This window comes from Xenopus laevis, chromosome 6L (genome assembly GCF_017654675.1).
Source record: "Xenopus laevis strain J_2021 chromosome 6L, Xenopus_laevis_v10.1, whole genome shotgun sequence".
Lineage (NCBI taxonomy): Eukaryota > Metazoa > Chordata > Amphibia > Anura > Pipidae > Xenopus > Xenopus laevis.
The window spans coordinates 54,466,242-54,486,545 of NC_054381.1; the positions used below are offsets into that span (position 1 = coordinate 54,466,242).

Consider the following 20,304-nt stretch of genomic DNA (forward strand, 5'->3'; position numbering starts at 1 on the left):
AGGTTTATGCTTTAGTGCTAACCCTAACATATCTAATTTTGCTGAGCAATTTTTTTATTGAACATAATGGGCAGCTGAAGTCTTGACGGTATAGATTAGCAGTGACATATTAATTGCATTGGGCTTTGCTGTGCCAGTCTACAGATACAGAAGCTGTATGAAAGTGAAGATTTGTTTCTGACCCCTCTGCTACTGTAGACATGCACAGTGATAAAAAGTAAAGTTCACTCTGGAAAACCACATTTGATTCAGTGTATTTTATTTAAACACAACATGTTTCGGACAGACATGTCCTTCATCAGGTGCTAGACATGCACAGTGCACTCATTTAGTTATATATATAAGAAGAATTAGTTGTGTGGCCATGGATCACCAGTCTATGGGAGATGACCATCCCATAATTCTGAGCCGGATAAGGCTTTTTCAGATAAAGAATCCCACACTTGTATAAGCCTTTCATAGCATTGTTTTTTTAATGTCCCTGAGGTCCACTATTTCCTCTTGAATTTCTTAAAACACAAAATATATCAAACAGTCTGAATTTTGGTTAAAGTGTTATATTTCCAAGAAAATATATCATAGGTAACAATGTGATGGCTGACACAGCACTAGAAGGGATTAGTGATGAGCAAATCTGTAGCAAAATTGAAAACTTTGTGAAACACATTGAACTCAATGGACAGCAATATTTTCTTATGCGCAACAATTTTTTTTACGTGCGCAACTATTTTTCTCACTCCAAATTCAATGGGAGTTTTTTTCTTGTGGCAACTTTTTTTTTGTCTCTGCGACTTTTTTGTCCAATGCATTAAAGTCAACGGGTATTTTTTCTTATGGTGACTTTTTTTTAGTCCAAGTGCATTAAAGTCAATGGGCATTTTTTCTAATGGCAACTTTTTTGTTGCATCAAATGTTTGCTGCTTTTTCGTGAACAAAAATTCACCAATAGCAAAATGTGGGATTTGCATGGGATGTTTTGGGAGTTAGTTTTTTGTGTGCCTTTTAATATTTCCATGAGATACATACAAAATGAAGATGAAATCTTAAAATGTCATGGCCCTTTAATACCTTCCAAGAATGCTAAATATTCTGTGTGTGTATTTTGCTCCTTTTAGTTGGTAACCCTCTATCTGTACTTAAGTTTTTTCCTGACAGTGAAGGTGTAGAAGCTTAGCCTTAAACTGAAAAAGCATGTAATATGTATTTGGCAGAATGTCATGTCCCCTGTCAAGGAGTTAGTACCTATTTAGGGTTAAATGAGACCTTGCTATTTACAGATCCACTTATAATGTACTGTCTATATATACACCGTGAAAGCATCCTCTGTTGGATAGCTTGGGCTGGTTTCATCGATTTAATGTTTTCATCTGCTCTTTTTAATTGATACTTCATTAAAGGATGACATGCTATAATAGAATTCTACTTCTCTTTGTAAGCAAGTGATGAATAAAAAATTAAAAGCATCATGGGTCCTTTTTTTATCAGTATTCCTAATTGGGAGCAGGGGTCCCAATTAGAAAATCCAAACCATTGATTACCTCCTCTCTGAGCTAAGGCAATAGTATAATGAAATCCTAGCCTGTATCCTCTGGGCCTGGATATGCTTGCCCTTGATTTAGAGCATAATTAACTCTGCATTGGCTTAGAATTCCATCTGTATTAACAAGTAATTGTCTTCTTGTTCCAGTGATTTATCAGTAGATCAGCAGCCCAGAGGCTCAGAATAAGCTGAATGTATCGCAAATCTGTTATAATAACATTTGGTGAACAAATCGTTTGTTTCAAAGGGACAAAATCAAATTGTGCTTTTTGCAGACAACACAGGCGGGCTGGGCTGGTTTACTTAAGCTTTCAGTTTATATGTAGATAGCAAGTCAGTGTGTGTGATTTCAGGTGTGTAGTGGAACATCACATGATGATAATAAATCCTTGGCCACCCCCTCCGCAATTATTTACCTGTCCACTCAGGGGTTTTGATGGGACAACGAAGTAGCTCTTAAAGGGCAAGTCAACCCCAAAATAAAAATGTTTCTACCAAAAGAAACTCTTAGCGACTTTCCAATATACATTTATTAAACATTTTCAATGCTTTTAATGTTATTTTTAAAAACAATTGCTATTGAAAGCAGTATTTGCTTAACTTCTGGTTGTTACTTTTTAAACAATGTTGCAAAAGTCTTAGTTCCCCAGCAAAGACAAGTCTATTAATCACCTGGCTTGTCTTACATTGTATCAACAGCAGAGAATAGAAAGGGACAACCACTGCTTTCAATAGCAATACATAGACACATAACTTAAACACTATAGGAAATGTGTAATGAATGTATATTGCAAAGTTGCTTAGAATTATGTTGTCTTTTATTAGGCCAATATCATGTTTGGGGTTTCATTCCCTTTAAGCTGTTGTCAGTACTTGTGGAAATTATAAGAGTAGGAGAATTATATAGTAGATTCCCATGGTGGACAAAACATTCAACTTGTTTGCTGTGCACCACATCCTGGACTTCATAATGAAAATAAAATATTTCCGAGTTTAATAGTAGACACAAGGGTACAGAGTAAAGACCATTCTGTATATCCCTAATTCAATAAATTATTCTCTTACACTGACTCTGAGCCTGTGTAACCCTAATTGGAGGGACAGTTTTTTTTCAGAATATGGTACTGCCTCTGCCTTTTTGCCTTCCTCTCTTCATGCATTGCACCTCGAGGCCTATTTATCAACAGACTCAATTTAGGTTTTTGAAGCCATGACAAAACAAACGTTCTCTAAAACAACAAATTTCATGAAACTTTTGAAAAGACCAGAATTTAAAAAGCACCAATGGGAAAAGCCACAGAACAGCTGTGAAAACAGTGGGGCTCATTTATCAACACTGGGCAAATTTGCCCATGGGCAGTTACCTATAGCAACCAATCAGTGATTAGCTTTTTGAAACCAGCTGCAAGTAGAACAATGAATGCAGCAATCTGATTGGTTGCCATGGGTTACTGCCCATGGGCAAATTTGCCCAGTGTTGATAAATGACCCCCCGTGACTTTCTTGATTTGTGGCACAATAACTATGACTTCTTTATATTGTCAGACAAAAGCAAGAGTCAAAAACACCGATAACTTCTAAAACTTTGAATCAAAGAAAGATCTTCCACATGATTTAGACCGATTTTAGGATTCTTGCATAATAAAATCCTGGAAGTCACACTTTTTTGGGGGATTTTTGGCATCAAAAAGCCCAACCCTAAAAAGTTGCGGTTTAATAAATTGGCCCCTTAGTTTATATATGTTTTGTGAAACAAAGTATTTGTGAACTCTCATTCTACTAATAACTTAACTTAAATTAGATTTGCTCCATTTATTTACATGATTTTACGTGTTTGTCCCTTACTCTTGGGAGTTTTTTCAGAATGGAGGCATATAATGTAACCAAATCCAGTGCATGATATGGTAGCTGTGCACTCACATAGAAAGCCAGTAATTTTAGGTTCCCTTTCTAAGACTATAGCATGGATCTCACTCCCTTTTTAATGCAGTGCAGCAGTCTACAGCATCATGCAGAAGCATTAAGTTGACAGGTATGAAGTACAGGTATGAGATACGTTATAGAAACCCATTATATAGAAAGCACAGAATTATGTGAAGACCATCTCACATTTTATTCAAATAATTCAAAAATGTATTAAATGATTTCCGTTTCCCTTATCCAGAAAACCCCAGGTCCTTAAAATTCTGGATAACAGGTCCCATACCTGTAAAACCACAGAGGCTAAGGTCAGAACTACAGGGTTGAGCATGCTGGGCCATTGTCTCGCATCTTTATAAATAAGAATCTGATACATTTCCTAGCCACTGAATGCACACATATTCCATCTGTCACTGGGACTTTTCACACTCCAGCTCTTGTTGTGACAGGAAACAGGAGTTATATGTGATTTTTAATCACATCGAAGGAATCACTGACAGCCTCTCTCTGTCACAGTAATTCAAAGGGGTGAGAAGGCTTTTTAATGTGAGAAAAGGAGGAATAACTTGCACTTGTTGCAGAAAACATGTTTCCTAACAAGACAAGCCCCCTATAGAAGCAGTAAGATAGATAACAGTAAGTGGCAACAAGCTAGTCTGTGACATCTGTTTCTTTTATTGCCATCCTTAGCTCAAATTAAGAAGAACTGATCACAACATTAGTAGGAATAGCAAGGATTTTTAACCTTTTGGTCCCTATGCCATTTAGGACGAATCTCCACAATTTCCCTAAATACAGTGAAACATCTCCCTACATTAGAAAATGGTAATTAAAATGAGGTGGAATACAGGTTTTAATCAATCTGGGCCCCTTGAGAAAACATTGTGGGTTGTGCTTTACAGCTATACCTGCAGTGCCTAGGTATCTTGGGGGCAGTTCTGTGCTAGTGTAAGGTTTGAAATTATACACCACAACCTTGGCAGAAGTTGACTTAGGAGGTTGCAAAAGGTTGTAACACATAAAATAGGTTCTGTGACAGCTGGTCTGGTCTAATGCCAACATGGAAGAAAGATAACAGAAAAGGGAGGACTTTTATAATGTTGACGCGCAACGGTTTTGAGGCAAGCAACTTTTCCGTCGCATCCAAAATTTTTTGATGCTGGTGATCTTTTGCGGCCCTTCCGCAAATGTATTTGTCGTTGGCGAACTGCGGAAATTTGCAGCGAAATCACGCCCAGCGAATGTATTCTCCCATCACTATTCCTGAATGGTGCCACCGTTCAACTGTACGTCCTTATTGTACTACATACTCATAGTAGTCATCCATGTCAGGCCATGTGCTTTGTAAGGTTGCCTGATCCTAATAGGATGACCAAGCTGCTGCTGCTAAGAATCCTTTTGCCCCAAGAATACTTGTCTAAAACTACCCGAAAAGCCTGAATTTATTGTTTATCTTCAGACTGAGAGAGGATCACTTGGTACCTGATGTCTTATTTGCCACAATTCGTTGCAAAATCTGCACTCTTTTAATTGCTACCATCGTATTCCAGTGTATAGAAATTTGAGAATTTTCATGCACTGTTCCGAAAAGAAAAAATCAAAAAGAAAAGTGTTTACTGCCCTGTAAAAAAATAAACAGTATGATTGGTTGAACTGATAACATGTAGATATTAAACCACTAAAGGATGCTGACTGCACTGGAAATAGACATGACTTCTTCATGCTGACTTAAACAAAAATGCTCCCAGGTTTGACAAATGCTTAGATCAACAGTGTTTGCTTGGTAATTCCAAACAAACATTTTACTACGTTGCTCATCACATTTTCATCAGAATTTAAGCATCTCATTTCATTTTACATACATTTTACATATAAAACAACAAACCTGCACATAAATTAAACGCATTGTTTGGGAACAACTACTGACACTGTCAGTTGAATGAAATTTTTTTTTATTTCTTTGAAATGCATTCGAAAAGATTTTTCTAAATGATTCAACTGGAAGCAGTAGAAAGTTGCACAGGTATATGAGATAAGGTAAGTAACTAGCTGGTGACCCCATATCTGGGCGGCACATATGCAGAATGTACTTTGCCTGGTCTTATACTTAAAGTGCAATATTGTGGTGTGTACCCCTTCTTTGTTGCACACATATTTATTTTTATGTTTAGCAGATATTCGGAAAGCAAATGACAAGAATTAAGAATTTTTTTTTAATCTGTATGTCTTTTAAGATGGTTCTATAGTTACATCGTTTGTAAAATTCTTCTGCCTGTGTTTATAGAAAAGTTCTAAAAGAGATACCTGTTGGGGAACTGAATCCCAATGAAACAGTTCAAGCAAATGTGGAGGCCCAGCTACTGTCAAAGTTGGATCACCCCGCCATTGTCAAATTTCATTCAAGCTTCCTGGAGAATGAAAGTTTCTGCATCATCACAGAATATTGTGAGGTAAGGCTGAACAAAAACATACAATTCATGAAACCAATGGAATTCACATGCTGGTAAATTGATACTGGTATGGGACCTGTTATCCAGAATGCATAGGACCTGGAAAAGGAAGCTTTCTGTAATTTGGATCTCCTTACCTTAAATCTACTTAAAACATATTTTGTATAACAAACAAGGGAAAGTTGTGCCACTTGTCACCACTAATTTTTAAAACCGTTAGGAGGGGGTGCAATGAGGCTGTGACCACAAAATACATATAGACAAATACAAGAGTCCTCTGCACTCAACCCATTATCAATATATTTAAGACATTGAGACATTTTATGCATACAGCTACTAAAAAAATGCCTTACCCTTTAAACAAAACTGGGATTGTTTGTCCATATATTGCAATATATTTAAGTTGGCCAACTACGTCAAAGTCATCCCATATCTGGCCAGTCCTACACTGAAAAAAATATTTGAACATTAAATAATTCCAACAATATTGTTTGCTTCCAATAAAGATTAATTATATCTTAGTTGGGTTCAAGTACAAGGTTCTGTTTTATCATTACAAAGAAAACGAAAATCATTTTTAAAAATTAGAATTATTTGCTTATAATGGAGTCTGTGGGAGTTAGCCTTCCCGTAACTTGTAGCTTTGTGGATTATGGGTTTCCAGATAAGGGATCCCATACCTGTACTTGATGCCAATTTTATTAATGAAGAACACAGGTAATGGGAATAGAGAGTTCTGTATTTTTCCAGAAAAGGTAGGAACCATAGGTTCTAGAATGGTATGTGGTCCTATAAATTACAATATAAAATGTTCAGCTTTTTGAGAAGATTGTACTTTCTATAGTTGGGGTACTGTCCATTATCAGAACAATTTTTTAGGGGCAATGATTAAATAACTGAGTTTGGATATAGGAATATACAATATGTATAGACCGAAGCAGTGAACATTATATTTGATGCATTCTTCATCTTGAAGAAGATTCATCTGATTCATCTTGGTCATTGTTTACAAGTATTTACAAACCTTTGGGTCTGACTCCCTTGGGGGGGGGGGTCTGGAGAATTAACTTTTCTTTTTCATTGGAGCATGTCAGGGAGGAGGGATTGCAGGAGCATCCCTAACAGTGGCCATACACGGAGAGGTGGGCAATTTTGGGCTGATCCGATCGTGGGCCGAACAGATACGGCCGCGATCCAATGTGATTTTTAGTCCCGTCCAATCGACATCTGCCCGACTTTTGGACAGATATAGATCGGGGAAGCCCATCGGAGGGCCTCATACATGGGCCAATAAGCTGCCGAGTCGGTCTGTCTGCAGCTTTTATCGCCCTGTGTATGGCCACCTTTAGAGCAGGCAGACTGTACAATCATTCCATCTTTGTTTCTCTGATAAAACCTACCCCACTGGTTTATTTGCTTTCATTTAAAAAAAAAAAAATCATTGTGTTTATATTTCTTATCACTATTTTATGGGGTTTAATGATTTAGAAGACTGGAATATTTAACAGTTCTCTTGATTAGTGAATTTTTTGCTGCGTTTCACAGCAAAAATGACACCCATAGACTTCAATGCATTTTGGCAAATTTTCGGCGTTTCGCAAATAGTGATTCGCCCATCACTATTCTAGATTGCATGTATATTTTTTGGTTACAGTGCGACCACTAGATGGCAATGTTTGATCATGTTGGATGAGCAATATAGCTTTGGATGTTAGGCAGTAATTATGAATACCAACTGATGTTAAAATAATATGAATTCTAATATTTGCATTCAAGGTGATTCGGCCTGATACCAAAGTTTCTGTTATTGATTTATTTTAGTAGGGCTCTGATGGGCGTTTCGCCCTGCGTTCCACAGGGGATCGCAAGACAAAATGCTATCTATTCTTTTAAACCTGGCTGTACTCATTAAGGTACATGTAAGAGGTGAATGCAGGTAGAAAGCAACATGTTGCTTATAGGCATCTGAGTACTGCACTGGAAGAAATCAAAGAATGTGTTTTGTCCTGTGCTGCCCCGTGTGGAACGCATTAAATCTGATCACAAGGGAATGCAGGTTGAAACACGCGTGAGTAAGATTGCTTATAATGCTCCAGTTGTGTTAACTCATTAACTCAGTTATTAGAGCTAACGCTACTTGTTAATAACAATTGTTAAATTTAATATCTTCTTGCATTCACCAGAACAATATCTATAATAGCCATTAGTTACATCATTTAAATATTGTTTTATTCAGAATTATAAGGGCATTTAAACAATAAGGCTCAGAGCTGAAAATAAACATACTCAGGCAGATTCGTAGATAAATAATCATTGTTTGGCTAAAGATACAAGCCTCATATTGAGATCACTCAAATTCCATATACCCTCTAACATGACATTTTATTCAAACTATCCCATGATAATAGAAGGACAATTATATATCATATACTGCTTGTTTACAGTATAAAAAATGTGGGTATTAAGGCCTTTAGTTGACATTAGATTTGTACACAAATATTTACTTGTATTGGCAGAGATAAATAATAAATAAAAGAAACTGCACAAAGCAATACATATTGGGTGAGAATATACAGTATGAACAAGGGGATTTCAGAATAGGTCACACATGTTTTATTACATGATATTGCAATAAAAATGCAGCAAGATCATTAAAGGGATATAGGTAATTGCCCATTATGAATTTTACTGTACTAACTGCACCCTCCATTATTAATAGAACATAACCCTAAAACAATGCTCAGAAAATGTATGTTTTCTTTTTGAAATCTGCCTGTCAATACTAGACTGAGGCAGGTGAATACTACTGAACAGTGGCGTAACTACCGGGGGAGCAGGGGGTTCAATTGGGCCAGGGCCCTCACCCTCGCAGGGCCCCCCGGTAGTCACCAGGGCCGTGCAGCAGGGCCCTGCCCCCACCTAGTTCTGTCACTGCTACTGAATAACATTGAATTAGAAAACAGGCCTCTAGTACAGCCATATTCAAGGTTAAGTAAACTTTAATGTAAAGTTGCTCATTGTGTTTTTCTATGCACTTTAGCTATTTATATTATTTTTTTCAGTTTTAGCGCTATTTAAGTGTTAATTAACTGCATTTTGCAACAACATCACATGCTGGTAATTTTCTGTAAATTTACAGGTAAAATTGGGGTCCGTTTACTAATGCACAATCAAAATATAAGCACAAAATATAGACAAATTTATCGCTGAATATGTTTTCGCCAGTTTACTAACCTGGGGTAAATATAAATTTGCTAATTTTCTTGCGCAAGAATATGTATTCGCCAGTTATCGCATTTGCTGAAAATAACGCTACATTGAAAGCCAATTAACCTTCCAGTATGTTTAGGACTACGAGTACGTGTAACAACATAGGCAGGGTGAGTCTGAATAAAACATAGTAGCTGTAATGATTATTCTGCAGATTGATGCCAAGAATCCTTTTATCTGTGCTCATTCCCATACAATGTAAAAGAAATCCAATGTCTGGTTCCTGCATTCAGTTAATGTGATTGGAGCAATGCTATACGTGTGGGATTATTCTATGTATATGTAACAAAGGCAAAGCAATTTCCTTCCCTGGTAAACCATGTCATTGTATTTTCCAAAATATTATACCATTATTGGTATAATAAAATGTGGGATGGTCACCTAGAAGAGTCCAAATCAGTGGGCAATATGCTGTTAGGGTGAGGTTCATTTATCTGATGCTTTGACACTCTTGGAACTAAAATAGCACTTAAAGGGACACTGTCACGGGAAAACATGTTTTTTATTTCAAAATGCACCAGTTAATAGTGCTGCTCCAGCAGAATTTTGCACTGAAATCCATTTTTAAAAGAGATTTTTTATATTTATTTTTAAAACTTGGCATAGGGGGCTAGACATATTGTCAGTTTCCAGGAACCCTCAGGTCATGTGACTTTTGCTCTGGTAAACTTCAGTCACTCTTTACTGCTGCACTTCAAATTGGACTGATATCAGATACATCTATTATTCTAATGGTTCTGGAGCAGTAAAATCTACAGTGGCAATGTAATGAATTGTCTGAAGTTTGTACTTGTCAAGAACACCATAGCAGCCAAGTAGCATTTTCTGGGCAGTTGTTTGAAAACAAACATCTGGCTGGCTGTTATGGGTTACTAGATGTGGGCAACGTTAGACCTTTCATTACATTCTCTCTTATTTGTGGATTACAAGACAAAAATCTGGGCAAAATCTGACCTTATTATTTTATTATCATTGTTTATCAGCAATAGGAATATATTGTGGACAGTTTTATGTGCCCTTTAAGACATCTGATGAAGCTGAATGCCTTCACATGCAGGCTAAGTACATGTCTTACTGAAAGAATGAAAGAGCACAGTATTAGGGAGACTGAATAGCTCTTGAAAGGAGTTTAACTTGTTATCAGCGTATAAGCCAATCTGACCTCATCACTTATCTATAGATATTACAATTAATGTCACATTCATCTCATATTTGAGAACGATCTTGATATGAATGTTGAAGGGTACATTTAAGTTCGATCTATTTCTACCATATCCATCAGATGTTGAGTTGTCAAATCCAGCACTTATAAGATACATACAATGTAAACAAAAAGGTCAAATTTTCCATGTTCTTTCTTCTGAAATTATATTAATTCACATCTTGGCACTCTGTCAGACTTCACTGTATATTACGGCAGTTATATGTTTTTTCATATCAAATGCTTCATCTTTGATAAATCACTAAATAATACCATATTTCGTTTGGATCGTGATCAAAGTCAATTAAAATACTGCCTATGCCTCATCATGTTTATTCCTTGATTTATATGTGATCAGTTACTGAACGGGAATTCGTCTTCCAAACACTTTTTCCACTTTAGTTTTTTTCTAATAGTACACAAGAAATAATGATTTTCAGTTTCTGTTTGTTTATTTTTTTACTGTTTTTGTAAGTTGTAAGTTAAAGTGTCTGCTATTTCCCGGTTGCAACTTATATAGCCTACTGACTCCCTAAACTCTTACAATGCCAGTACATTACTGCATACATTTCTCAGCAGCATCAAAGAATGTTGCTGCTCTTAAGCAATCTGTGAACTTATGGATCAGACCTTTATTATTTAGAAAGTCTCCATACCCAGACGTACCTGCTCCAGGCAGACATGAAAAGGTGGAAAATAAAACTTTACACTTAAATCTTAGAAACATATTGTTTAGAGAGTCCCCATACCTTACTTACATGCTCCAGGGAAATATGAGAGGTTGGAAAATTAAACTTTACACTTAAATCTTAAAAAAAAAAACAACAACAAGCAATTGAAAAAGAAAAATCATTATTGCTGGCGTACTGTGTGAAAACAATTGCACTGAAACGTGTTTGGAAGGTTAACTACCATGGAAGGATTTTAATAAAAGCTTGTGTAGGCAATTGACATCACTAAAATTCCCTATAACGAGCAGGATGGTGTTATACATATACATAGCAGGCGCCCCTAGGCCCACTGTTGTTTGTCTCCCTCATCCTCTCCCTTATATTTGCTCAAATTTTCATCATTGGGACTGCAACAATGGGGATTGGCACATGGGAAATTTAAAAAACTATCGTATCTGCTGCGAATCCCCAGTGTTTCTGAACCAAAGTGGATGTGGTTGTGCAGCATGCCACTCCATAAATTCCTGCGGCCCTCGGCCCGGGTCTTGGTGGCCTCTCCACAAATCCGGACCTGTGCCTCTGCATTTATCCTGCCAGGTGTTGTGTGGTTATTATACATGAATTTGACACTGTAATTATACAGCCATGTGTTCTAGAGCACTGTATTTTCTTGGCATGTGGTATGGGGGCATGATATATTAAACTGGTCCTTTATTTATCCTGTTATGTCTTCTAGGATGTATGAAATTGGCTCCGTTTATCTTGTCGTGTGTTCTTGAGTATTATATATATGAAACTGCCAATACAATTATACTGCAATGTGCAATATTTTACATGAAATAGCCACTGCATTTATCTTGCCATGTGTTCTGGGAATCACTGGGATATTAAAACTGGCCCTAGAGAAATGTTAAGGACTCGTTGTAGAAAATGTCATTAACTAGCCTCCCCAAACAAAAAAAAAAATCACCTTCCACATAAGGGCAGTTACCCCTTGATGATACTTCTTTTATATTCAGACTTGTATTGTGGATCGCACCCGCACCATACACTGAATTTAATTTAAAAAAATCTAGAATAAGAACACTGTAGAAACACAGGAACATTGTTATATTACATCTTATTATATAAATAATTGTAGTACATATTAACTAAACTGTCAAGAAGAAAACTAGCAAAGCTGTTATTAAACTTTGATGGCTGGAAAAACAAAATTCATTTTTTTGGTGCAGTAAAACCCCCATTTTGCTAAGTGTTTTTTTCCTATGGTATATATCGTTGTGAGTGTGTATATATATATATATATATATATATATATATATATATATATATATATATATATATATATATATATACAGTATATATATATATATATATATATATATATATATATATATATATATATATATATATATATACACTGTACATATGTACCTGCTATTGTCACTGTACTACTTTGTTCTTAGGTTTATGGCCACATTGATTTTCTTGAAGGAAATTTTTAAAGAGGGATGATTGTGAGAGCAAAACTGCTGCACAAGCTTTATATAATGGAAATAACAAGCTTTATGAGTATAATCAATTAAAAATTATGCACCATTTCTAAAATAATCAACTCACTCTTCAGAACAACCACCCTCTCAGCAATATTTCTTTCTATATGAAGGCTTTGTGTCAGTCAGTGTTTTTGATGGACAGTTAACTCTAAAGCTTCATTCGTATGAGCTAATTCAGAAACAATACCGAATTTTCATTATATATTTTAAAAGTGTTTTACTTCCATTTTATACAACTTATATATTACTTTTTTTTCATAATAGTATAGTTGTTAATGGAAAATCCAAACATTTTTTTAACACATTATTTTTTTGACCGGAAAGCAGAAGCTTTTGTTAGGGTATGTCAGTGAATGAGAGAGAGATAAAAGCGAATTTATAAATCTCCACTGAAATAGAAAGTGCTGTCATTACTTCTCAGATAATGCTTGTCCCACCAATAGCTTATAAGATATGTGCTAAAATCAATACTTGAGCACACATGTTTTTTAAAATCACCACTTCTGCAAAACAGTTATGAATGTCATCAGTTTATGGAAGATCCATATATGATTGCATGGTTTATGCGTTAAAAGGAAGTGTTTCCATTACAAATGTGTAGAGGAAATTAGGAGAGAAAGAAAGGTGGGGGAATAAATAAAAATAAAATGTGGAAAAGGAATGAAAGCTTTAGAAGTGCAAAGAAGACACAGTACATATAAATATTATAAAGATATGAGCAAAATCTTAAGGATTTCCTTAATGTTAGTATTTCAGAACCCCAAGTCTATGCTAGATCAAACATTCATCTGTTAATGTCTAATGTTCAAGTCTGGCACTGTTGTTAGGTTGGGGTGTTGCTGGACTCTCAAAAGACTCAGGTATAATTGAGACCAACCTATATTTCTTTCTGGTACCCTCAATGCTTGAAACAAAGTTAGAGAAAATGCTACCAACTTCCAGCAGAATTAAAGACACCAACACAAACATCAACCCTAGCCTGGATCTTTCCCTAAACAAGTCTTGAAGTGCAGGGCACTTTAGAAAGAAGCACTTTGAAATGTCTAGGCCACCAAGAAAGAGGAGGGGAATGAAGCCAAAGTCACAGTGCAGAAGAAATTAAGTGGGGCATATCTTTGAACCTGACCGAGCCCGCTGTAAGTTCCCACTGGCTGAAAAGTATAAAGGGCAGTCGTTAGCGTGAATGGATATGTCAGGTTGTTAACTGTATGGAGAGCATTAAAGGTACTGGACTCTGTCCGCATAGTAAGAAAAACTACAAATCAAACTAGATGAAACTATGGTTAAAAATACTGCACTCTGTCCATTTACGGAGAGAAAATACATAGTCATGAAACTATGGTGCAATACCTCAACACTGTAAGTTCCCATATTTATAGGTCCATTACAGTACGTGCATTTGGGTAATCAACTTCGTAAAAGATCACATTTTTGTGGCCACGAAACTGTTGCATATAATAATAAATGTCCTTGTGAATTTTCTGCCTGGTGAAAATCCCCCAATACACAGGAAAAATCTAATTTTTTCCCCTTTTAATTTCATATGATGTGCATGTGATTGGTATAATGTTTTTTTTTCCATTTATTTTCATGCAAGAGAACTGGCACTTGTAGCTAAGTAATGAAATCACCAATATCATGTTTATCAAATGAAAAGTAAACCCCCAGAATAATTTTGTTTTGTTTTTAATTTAGGGCAGAGATCTGGATTTTAAAATCCGTGAATGCAAGAAGAATGGGGAAACAATTGCTGAAAGTCAGGTTGTTGAATGGTTTATCCAGTTATTACTTGGTGTTAACTACATGCATGTAAGGTAAACTCACTCTTTTAATAGTGTAAATGACTATATTCGTGTTTGGTATATCACAGTGCTAAACATTTTACATTATGTAGGTTCTTTTCAATGGATACTTTCCTCAACTCATCTTAGGGTAACTTCTCCATGATTTGTCATGTGTATTGGAATGCCTCATTGCAGTTCCTACTTGGTAACTATAGACTCCACCTTTATACTGTACATTCAAATCCCGATTTTACATTTTCAAGGGGGAGTACCTCAAATTAACATAAATTCAGGGAAAATGTAAAACCTATGAAAGAAAAAAACACAGTTTGCCATTGTTGGATTGGGGGAAAAACAAATATATCTTGAGAATCAATATGTTTAGTTGAAAGTAGATGGCAATGTTATTCAGTCAGTATCATCGACATGTTGCATGCCTAGTATTACTTGCTTATTTCATTTGGCCAATTCTTTTTGTTAAGTTTTAAAAATATTTTAAAATTTACTTTTTTTTTAAATGCTTTTATGCATTTATGCACTACCCACCTCGCCTGCAATCTGTTTCTAGTTGCTCTTTGTGGGTAGAATATCTATTATATAGAAAAGCACTTGACATTGTTTCTAAAGTCACTTTCATTACTTGTTATTGAAGAACCCATTTTCTCATTCTCGTCTACAAGTGCTCCATTCTTAGCCTGCCCTTACCTTTCATTTCTGATAATCCTCGCTGTTCTTCCCCTTTACTCTGCTATGGGTGTTTCTCTTCTTACATATATACATTTTCTTGACTTTATTTTTTTTTAACCTTCTGTGTATCATCAAGCATGACACTATTATAATTGTTTACTGTAGTCTCTAGCACTACCATAAGCCATTTCTATGGTACATACTACCAACAATCTAGGTAGACTGCAATACAGGGACATTATATCCCAATTATTACACTTAGGAGCTGATTTAGTAAATGTCATCACTATGATAATGAGTTATTTCCCACAGATCAATATTTTTCTCATATTTATCAATATTCTTTCATTTTTTTTCGACTGGTGTTATCTCCGATAAAACATTTGGAAGCTCAGTGGTGCTAAAGTCTATGCAACATCTTCCCAGATATCTTCATACTTGAGAATATTGCTGCAAGAAATTATAAATATGAGACATGAATGCTCTAGCATCATATGAAGTCATAAATAGAATAAATTAATGCTATACTTCTAATGGTATAAGATAAATATAGAAATGATTCTATATAAATAAACACATACATGAGGGGGTATATTGGAGGTCAAAGGATTATCACCCAGTACTAGGTATGAAGAGGTTAAAACATACATCATTTTACAACATAGGAGACTTTTCATAAATTATGAGAACCCCTCATAGGAGGTTGACAAAAATGACTTTGAATGAATACTATGCTTCTAGTGGTATAAGAGAAATATAGAAATTATTCTGTGTAAATAAAGAAAATCATACAAGGGTGGGGGGGTGTTTGAGATCAATGAATTGTCACCCAGCACTTGGTATGAAGAGGTTCAAACATACATTATTTTACAACATAGGGGGCTTTTTATAAATGATGAGAACCCCTCACATGAGGTTGACCAAAACAACTTTGAATTAATGCTATACTTCTAGTGGTGTAAGAGAAATATACAAATCATTATATGTAAATAAAGAAAGTCATACACGAGGGGGTGTGTTTGAGATCAAGGAATTGTCATCCAGTACTAAGCACAAAGAGGTTAAAAAATACATTATTTTACAACATAGGGGACCTTTAATAAATTATGAAAACCTCTCACAGAAGGTTAACAAACATGACTTTGACCACTAAAAAATGTTGGGTGAAAATTGATAGTTGCAAGCAGCAGTTGTAATCATCAGCAGCAGAAGCTTAAATTGGCATGTTTATTATGCAATATCTGGTTTAATCCTTTGAATAATACAGTAAAACTGGGCAAAGCATCCTATTATCTTGCTACAGTAGGACCAACACATTTTCTGTGCCACTTTTTTGTTGTTTTTGTATATTTAGCTGCATTTCCAGAAACAAAAACAAGCATATAATCATAGTCTGCTCATTTTATTTTACATAGTAGGACCTGTTATTCCGAATGATCATGGCATGGGGCTTTCCGGATACAGATCTTTCAATAATTTGGATCTTCATATTTTAATCCACTACAAAATCATGTAATCGTTAAATAAACATAATAGGCTGGTTCTGCTTCCAATAACGATTAAGTATATCTACTGTTTTTTTGTTAGAGAGGAAAAGGAAATCATTTTTAAAAATGTTGATTATTTGGATAAAATGGAGCCTATGGGAGATGGCCATTCCGTAATTCGGAGCTTTCTGGATAATGGTTTTCCAGATAACAGATCCCATACCTGTATCTGAATTTTAGTATAAACTGGGTGAGGGAGAGACAAGTTAGTAAGACCAAAGAAAAAGTTGAAAAAGGAAAAAAGATTTCCTTCTCCTCTGACAGCATAATGATACAAATTAAAATACAAAAAATCAAGTTACTATATTCAATATCATTCACTGATATTTAATGATTCATTGATATCATTTGTCGTTTATCTGCAATATAAATTGTCCATGGTAGCCACATGATATAAAAAGAACCCAGGATACAAATGTATCCTTCTCCAATATGTTTGAGCAATGGGACATACCCACCATATATATATCAATATCCCAATGTTATTGCAGCCCCTAGAGATGTTTTATGCTTTTTTTGAGGTGTCTTGTACCATCTGGTCAATAATTCATAAATATTTATATATATATATATATATATCTATTTATTTATTTAATTCTAAAATCTATTTTCTGACTACATTTTAAGAGAAACTCTACATTGCCATCCATATTTATTTCTGGGCACCTTGTAGTAACTGTATATTACAATCTTGTTGCCAGTTAAGTGTTTTAACAAATACATCTTTACTCCTGAAAATTTGTTTTTATACAAATTTCCTTTTGAAATATAGACCAAATATTTATTTTAAAGTTTCTTCAACACTGTAGAGGACATTGAACAATTTACACAGCCAAGTAAGCAGAGAAATATTGGATACAGATAATGGTTTTACAATTTAGAACAAACATTACAGTACTTTGATAATTCCTAATATTAATGTAATCGCCCAATTAAATTTGGATTAATCTTCTAGTGATTTATTTGTGGTTTGTCTTATCCTGATATACTTGAATATAAATGACATTGTAGGGGTTTAATCAGTCACATTTTTATATACAGAAATACACATGGATTATCCTTTAGTTCTGCAAAACCCCACATTGCACTGTGGGCTTTGAACCGAATTGTTATGCTATGTGCCTGTTCCATTTCTGCATTTGCAGTCAAAAGTATCATGATTGCAAAATATTCTCTCTTTATTTTAAAATTCTAATCTTTATTTGTCAGTTTAATTATAGATTTCTGCTTCCCATTCATATTGTTCCTTGTGCTTTTTTATGATTATCTGTTTGTCCTAATTAATAGCTTCACAGACTTCCTGGGCTTGGATCATGTTTAGTTTAAACATGAAAAAAATGCATTTAATGTGACAGATTTATGCTAGCATTTGCGTATGACCTTCTTCTGTCTTTCTTTGCAGGAGAATTCTACACAGAGATTTAAAGGCAAAGAATATATTTTTGAAAAATAATTTGCTAAAAATTGGTAAGATTTTCTGAAAAAGGTCAGATGATTAAGTAAGTCGGAAAAAAATCTGGTAAATATTTTGAACATACTGCTCCTTGTTTTTCAACTGAAATCAACTACAGAAATGTTACCTATGAATTGGCAGAGTTTATTTCAGCAGTGGTATAAAATGTAAATCCTAAAACATGTTTGTTATACAGGTATGACATCTGTTATCTGTAAAAGCATCAAATTACCATAAGGTTGCCTCCCAAAGACTCCCTTTTAATCAAATAATAAGATATACCAAGATATAATTCATACTTATTGGAGGCAAAACCAGCCCATGGGGTTTATTTATGGCCTTATTTATCAAAATTGGGGTATTTAAATAAAAAAATCCACAATGTGACCTTATTTATTAATAAAAAAAGCACGATTCAATCGGATCTGGGACAAACTCGATAAAATCAAGCAAAAACACGAATCGTACAATTTTTTTGGCTTTATGGGATTTTTGCCCGAAAAGTCAGAAATAGTCGGATTTTCTAGCTAAGTTCAGTATAGACCACTTTCAAATAGGATAGGGACCTATCCCATTGACTTATACTGTATACAACCTCGGCAGGTCTGAGATGTTGGATTTTCAATTCAGACTTTTTCAAGTTTTTTTCCCCACTAAAAATTTTGATTCTATACTGGAATTTTTCTGAGTTCTTGGCATTCAGACTTTTATAAATAACCCCCCTCTATGTTTAAGTGATTTTAAGGTCCCAAGCATTCTGGATAATAGGTCACATATCTGTACAAATGCATTTACCACTTTAATTCACTAAAATGGATGCAAAACTGAGTTTACAAAGGCTCCTGTGTCCCAACATGCTCCTTGGAGACTTGTTTGGAGCCTTAACTCTCAGCCAAGCTTTAAAAATTGATTGCGATTGCACTGGAACTGCCATCAGTCTGGACCTAGTGGCACTTCAAGGATACCATTAGTACATTTAGTTCAAAGCAACAATTGACTTGTTCTAATGCAGTGTACCAGAAGCAACAGCATTTGCATTCAAATACAGTAGGAAAAACACGCACTGAGATTCCTCGATCCATATCAATGCATTGTGGGCAAATTGCTGCTGGCACCACTCTATAGGTGTCCACTGAAATTCAGTGATAATGCTGAATTGTGGGTAAAAATGGCTATTTACTTTCAAATGTTGCACTTTGCTCATTGCTCTGTATTCATAATTGGGCCCTTCTGACCTGAAAGGCATTTTATTAATCATCTTTTGTAGACTAAATTATAAATATATAAGTGAACACAACCTGTTAAAAAATTATGTTTAACTTTTCCCATGAAAGAATGAATTGCTAGAACACTGAATACATTAAAACAAAAATGTATAAATAAAATGATTTAGCATTTAATCATAATTTGTGAGCATAGATTTTAATGTGAATGTGTGTTTGCAGTGTATTTTACTTTTCAGTTGCGTGTGTTCACATTTATAAACAAGGACAGACTGGTTTTAGTTTATAATTATATTATATATAATAAGTATATAATTGTTTATTTATATTGTACTTTACAGGGGATTTTGGGGTTTCTCGTCTTTTGATGGGCTCATGTGATCTGGCAACAACATTCACTGGGACCCCTTATTATATGAGCCCTGAAGCTTTGAAACATCAGGGCTATGATTCAAAGTCAGACATTTGGTGAGTAGGCGTTTTTACTGCATTCTGTGGATTGACTGCTAAGCATGCATCTGTGGTGCAATGTGGGTCAGGTTTCCCTAGAGTATACATTTCTGTTGAAGAGGAAATGCAGTGATCTCTTAATAGAACATGACTGAATTAACACTATGTATTTGAATACAATTTAAGTAATTCATGTAAAAATATTATGTACTAATTATATAGCTGCAATTGTTTTGTTTCGCATTGACCCACATTCTCCGCAGAACTGTATGTAATTCAAATGGCACGGAAATGTATGCATATTTTATATACTGAACAAAAGAAAAATGCTAGATTGAATCAGCTGATTATTGCTTATATCTTTTGTTTATTTTGTCTCAAAAAAGAATCCAGCAGATGTTAGTCTTTATGGGGGTAAACAAGATTAAGCTTTAGGAGAATTTACTACAGATAAATATAACCGATAGATTAGCTCAGTGTAATAGAGATTCGGATGAAACAGAAAGTCAGTAGTGCTCATTTTCCATAATGTGGAATATTTATGGCAGTGCA

At 35.0% G+C, this 20,304-nt stretch overlaps 1 protein-coding gene across 4 annotated transcripts in view; it reads left to right on the top strand.

Moving 5' to 3' along the window:
* nek11.L (NIMA-related kinase 11 L homeolog) overlaps nucleotides 1-20,304 on the top strand; it is a 152,666-nt gene that overhangs the window by 47,927 nt on the left and 84,435 nt on the right. For 3 of the 4 annotated variants that reach the window (XM_018267502.2, XM_041566043.1, XM_041566044.1), the window contains 4 exons: nucleotides 5,745-5,910; nucleotides 14,304-14,422; nucleotides 18,029-18,093; nucleotides 19,644-19,770. In XM_018267502.2, coding sequence (XP_018122991.1) covers nucleotides 5,745-5,910; nucleotides 14,304-14,422; nucleotides 18,029-18,093; nucleotides 19,644-19,770 — 477 coding nt within the window. Of the gene's footprint in view, nucleotides 1-5,744; nucleotides 5,911-7,892; nucleotides 7,979-14,303; nucleotides 14,423-18,028; nucleotides 18,094-19,643; nucleotides 19,771-20,304 lie in introns of those variants that run through there. The other variant, XM_041566045.1, reaches the window with a different exon arrangement.